This window comes from Cebidichthys violaceus, unplaced genomic scaffold (assembly GCF_023349555.1).
Source record: "Cebidichthys violaceus isolate CVI_PGR_0920_01 unplaced genomic scaffold, fCebVio1.0.p SCAF_47, whole genome shotgun sequence".
Classification (NCBI taxonomy): Eukaryota; Metazoa; Chordata; class Actinopteri; order Perciformes; family Stichaeidae; genus Cebidichthys; species Cebidichthys violaceus.
Window position 1 is genome coordinate 638,314 of NW_027176672.1, and position 4,588 is coordinate 642,901.

General features: G+C 42.9%; 1 protein-coding gene across 1 annotated transcript in view; it reads right to left on the reverse strand.

Moving 5' to 3' along the window:
• Positions 1 to 2,410: 2,410 nt before the first annotated feature.
• The window catches only part of LOC137886920 (cytosolic sulfotransferase 3-like), a 3,980-nt gene continuing 1,802 nt past the window's right edge, over positions 2,411 to 4,588 (reverse strand). Inside the window, exons 5-9 of the mRNA XM_068729618.1 lie at positions 4,176 to 4,302; positions 4,002 to 4,099; positions 3,750 to 3,924; positions 3,508 to 3,671; positions 2,411 to 2,737 (exon numbers count right to left, since the gene is read on the reverse strand). Coding sequence (XP_068585719.1) covers positions 3,559 to 3,671; positions 3,750 to 3,924; positions 4,002 to 4,099; positions 4,176 to 4,302 — 513 coding nt within the window. The 3' untranslated portion in view covers positions 2,411 to 2,737; positions 3,508 to 3,558. The remainder of the gene's footprint in view (positions 2,738 to 3,507; positions 3,672 to 3,749; positions 3,925 to 4,001; positions 4,100 to 4,175; positions 4,303 to 4,588) is intronic.

Below are 4,588 nucleotides of genomic sequence, written 5' to 3' on the forward strand. Positions count from 1 at the left end.
AACAAGAGCGCATAAGAAAGGAGGTGGAGTTGCTATTTTATTTAATGATTCTCTTTAATGCAAGCAGATGTCCTTTGGTCATTTTAACTCTTTTGAATATGTGGCTCTGAATTCCACTCAAGCTTTATTCCTAAACATTTACAGACCACCTAAATACTGTGCAACCTTCTTTGATGAGTTCACTGAACTGCTGTCTATAATCTGTATTGATTTTGACTGTGTTGTTGTTGTTTTAATATTCATGTTGATAATCCCCAAGACAGAGGGTCTATAGAACTATGTGGTGTCCTTGAAAACTATGATCTGACTCAGCATGTGACAGGACCCACCCACAACAGAGGACACACTCTGGACCTGATCATCACCAAAGGTGTAAACATTTCCAAGGTTGTTGTGACTGATGTTGCACTCTCTGATCATTTCTGTGTTTTCTTTGAGAGTGCAATCTCCTTGCACACAAAATGTCCAAACCGAGGTTGTGACAAAGCGTTACATCTCTGAGAACACCAGCGAACTATTTGTTCAGAAGTTCTCCTCCACACCAGCCCTCTCTTGCATCTCAGTCAATGAGCTTGTAGATACCTTCAATTCTAAAGTTAAACATATACTTATTGTATTCATATTAGCTTGTTGCACTTATTGTATTCGTATTACTTATAGCACTAACTGTTTCTCTTGTTTCTGTACTTTGGCTCTGAGTTATGCTCTGCTTCAGGCTCTTAGATGCTTGTTTGGAAAAGGAAATGTACTTATGACTTCTGGTGACTAGTAGTTCTTTTGATTACCAATGTTGATGCACTTATTGTAAGTCCCTTTGGATAAAAGCGTCTGCTAAATGACTCTATTGTAATGTAATGATGCCATTGCACCCACTAAAGTGAAGGTCGTCTCGGGGAAGCAAAGATCTCCTTGGAGAAATGCTACGCTGGTCAGAATAGAGAAAAGAGAGTGTTGGAGAGCTGAGCGCAGGTTCACTGTGACATCTATGAAGAGAGACTTCGCAATTATAATTTAAACTTAGGCAAGGCAGTCCTTCTTCTCTGACATCATAACCAAAAACAATAACAATACACGCGTCTTATTTGCTACCGTCGACAGGCTAACAAACCCTCCAGTGTCAGTAGCTGCTGAGCTCCAGTCCACCTGGACATGCAATCAATTTGCCTCATTTTTTACTGACAAAATTCAGAAAATTAGACGAGCAGTCAGTGCCTCCACATGACGACACACCACCTGAAGCTCAACCTGGACAAAACCGAGCTGCTGTTCCTCCCGGGGAAGGGTTGCCCGCACCGGGACCTGTCCATCACCATTGATGATACCGTGGTGACGCCGACTCGGGCTGCGAGGAACCTGGTGTGACCCTGGATGACCAACTGTTGTTCTCAGCAAACATCTCATCGATTACACGCTCCTGCAGATTTCTGCTCTACAACATCAGGAGGATTCGTCCCTTCCTGACTGACGAGACGGCGCAGGTTCTCATCCAGGCTCTTGTCATCTCCCGCCTGAACTACTGACACTCTCTACTCTTCAGAGCCCCGTCGTCGGCCATCAGACCTCTGGAGCTTGTCCAGAAAGCCGCAGCTCGCCTGGTGTTCAATCGCTCCAAGTTCTCCCACACAACTTCCTTTCTCCGTTCCCTACACTGGCTCCCTGTAAGAGCTCATCCAGTTTAAGACTCTGTTGCTAGAATACAGGGCAGTGAAAGGAACAGCTCCTTCCTATCTCCAGGCCACGGTCAAGCCTCACACCCCCGCTCGACCACTTTGCTCTGCTGCCTCGGGGCGATCGGTCGCCCCGTCGCTCAGAGGTCCTGGCGACCGATCGACCCGGTCACGTCTGTTTTCTATCCTGGCCCCACAGTGGTGGAATGAACTTCCCACTGACGTCAGGACAGCGGAGTCGCTGCCCATCTTTCATCAGGATGAAAACCCACCTCTTCAGGAAGTGCTACCCTGAGCCTTCCACTCACCACTTATTGTATTCATACTAGCTTGTTGCACTTATTGTATTCGTATTACTTTTTTTTGCACTTACGGTTTTTGTTTGCAGACAGTGTCTGTCTGTGTCTGTCTGTCTGTGTCTGTGTCTGTGTCTGTCTGTCTGTCTGTCTGTGTCTGTCTGTCTGTGTCTGTGTCTGTGTCTGTGACTGTGTCTGTGTCTGTTTGTCTGTGTCTGTGTCTGTCTGTCTGTCTGTCTGTGTCTGTGTCTGTGTCTGTGTCTGTGTCTGTGTCCGAGGTTCAACTGAATCCAGACTACAAAGATCTGTTTAGCTCAGTGGAGCCTGTTCCTGCAGGATGAGGAACCAGGACCACAGGCTGTCGCTCACCAGGAGTCAGAAGGTCAACAATCATTGGTATGTGTTACATAATCATTTCTACAACACTTCAGTAAACACACTCCTGTATAACAGTGTTTTCATGAGTTTTACTTTGGGTGAATCACATTCAAAGCACTCAAACACATATCATCTGAGTGATGCCATCAATTCAACAAGGGTTACACATATGAAAGTCAGCAGTGAACATCACAATAACTAGATTTAGACGATATTTTTGTCTAACATCTGACTCAGTAAACTCAACATTAACACATGAATCACAGTGAGGCTGCACAGGCCTCTAAACTTCAGAACGGAACTGCAGCGTGCTCTTCTTCATTTTCTGCTTGTAGTCCTCGTCAAACGCTTCCCTCTGGTTCACGGTGAAGTGGTTCTTCCAGTCACCAACTGTCCCTGAAGAAACAGAGAATCATTCACGTAGTTAATGAATGAAACCAGAGATTAATGAGCACATTTTGGTGCAAACTGAAATCATAATCCCTCATCTGTTGTCTCAACAGAGGAGGCTCTGACGCGTCTACGGAAGGTTCATTGGGTCAAATCGACCCATCACAGGCCCTGTAAGGGCAATGGAACAGCTGGACCAAAGTGACATTTTGGCTGACCTCATCTGACCTCTCTGTACTTTAACCTCTCTAGCTCTTGAATGCTTCACTTTATCAAAGTAAAAATTGTGCAGAGAGACTCTCAACATATTGTGCTATGATCTGGGAGAGGTTTAAAGCTTTCAGCTACAACATTAAAAAAAATATACTTATTAAAAAATGCATTTTTAATAGTCGAAAATGAAAACTTTCAATTTGTGCTGTGTGCCATCTTAATTTACTTTTAACCAGTAACATATATACTGATATTTACAAATCTGAACAAATCTCACAAGTGTTACCTTTACTATCACACCAAAACTATTAAAATACACCTTGTAGTTAGAGAAATACACTCTTTTTAGTATGGGTATGCAATTTTCGAGCAGAGGCCTAAAAATAGGGCTAGGGTGCAGAAGGTTTAATTTACCAAAAGTTAGAATTAGATAATGCCTCATTTGCATATTTAAAACAAACGATTTCGGAAAACTCAATTCAAATCATAATTGTCTTAATGTAAGTAATTAGATGGTGAAGTTTACATTGATATCTATTAGTTACAGTTCTGACCATTCTAACCTGTAGTGTCTCTCTTAATCACAGTTCAGGACACCATTCACTGCCAGGCCTCTAAACTTCAGTACGAAACTGCAGAGTAGGATTCTTCATTTTCTGCTTGTAGTCCTCATCAAACGTCTCACTCTGGGCCACAGTGAAGTGGTTCTTCCAGTCACCAACCTTTCCTGCAGCAACACAGAAAAATCAGACGCGTATTTCTAGCGAAAGGTGGAGATCTCATTGCGTGTCAATATTCACTGTACCTTTCCTAATGAAGGAAGACTTTTTGAAATCCATCCATCTGAAGTTTGAATGGTTGACCATGTCGTTCTTTTTCATGTCATCAAACTGCACTCTGCGTGTAATCATGTCTTTCTCCTCAGACGAAGGAGACAAACCAAGGAAGCAGCAGAGGTTGTCTATTCCCCGTCCGCAATCCTGGAAACGAGTGGTCAGGAGTAAAGCATCGCACTAGTGACACCTACAGCAGTGTTTTGGAAAAACAACGAGATTACCTCCACCAGATCTTCGTAGAACATGTAATGGATATTTGGATGACTCTGTTTCTTCTCCCACCAGCCGGTCACATGGTCGTACCAGGATCCAAACACCACTGAAGCAACAGAATAACAAATAAGAACACTTGAGGAAACCTTCAATTAAAGCCAATTTAGCACAGCGTTTCCTACTCTTTTCCTCCATGAATCTCTGGAGGTAGCTGCTCCAGTCTCCAGGCTCTGGGTGGAATGAGGTCATTCCTTCAAAATGGAAATAAGACACCATGTTGTCCTTTGCGTTGCGGGCCACGTACACGATCTACACAACAAGAACACGTTTGCATTATCTGAAGAGCAGTATTGCATGAAATACATGTTGTGTAATAAGTGTTTATGAACAACTGATCATAAGTCAGCAGTACTTGTAGCTGGAGGCATTGGATGTTGCTGTTTCTTGTTGTCATCATTCAGCCTTCAGATGAAATAACAATTCTATATTCTTCTGAAGTTAAAGTTATTTTTAAATAACTTAATGACAAGAACGTAAGAGTTAGAGAGACATAAACATGGTAAAAATCTGTAGTTAGTCCAGTCTTAGACAGTCT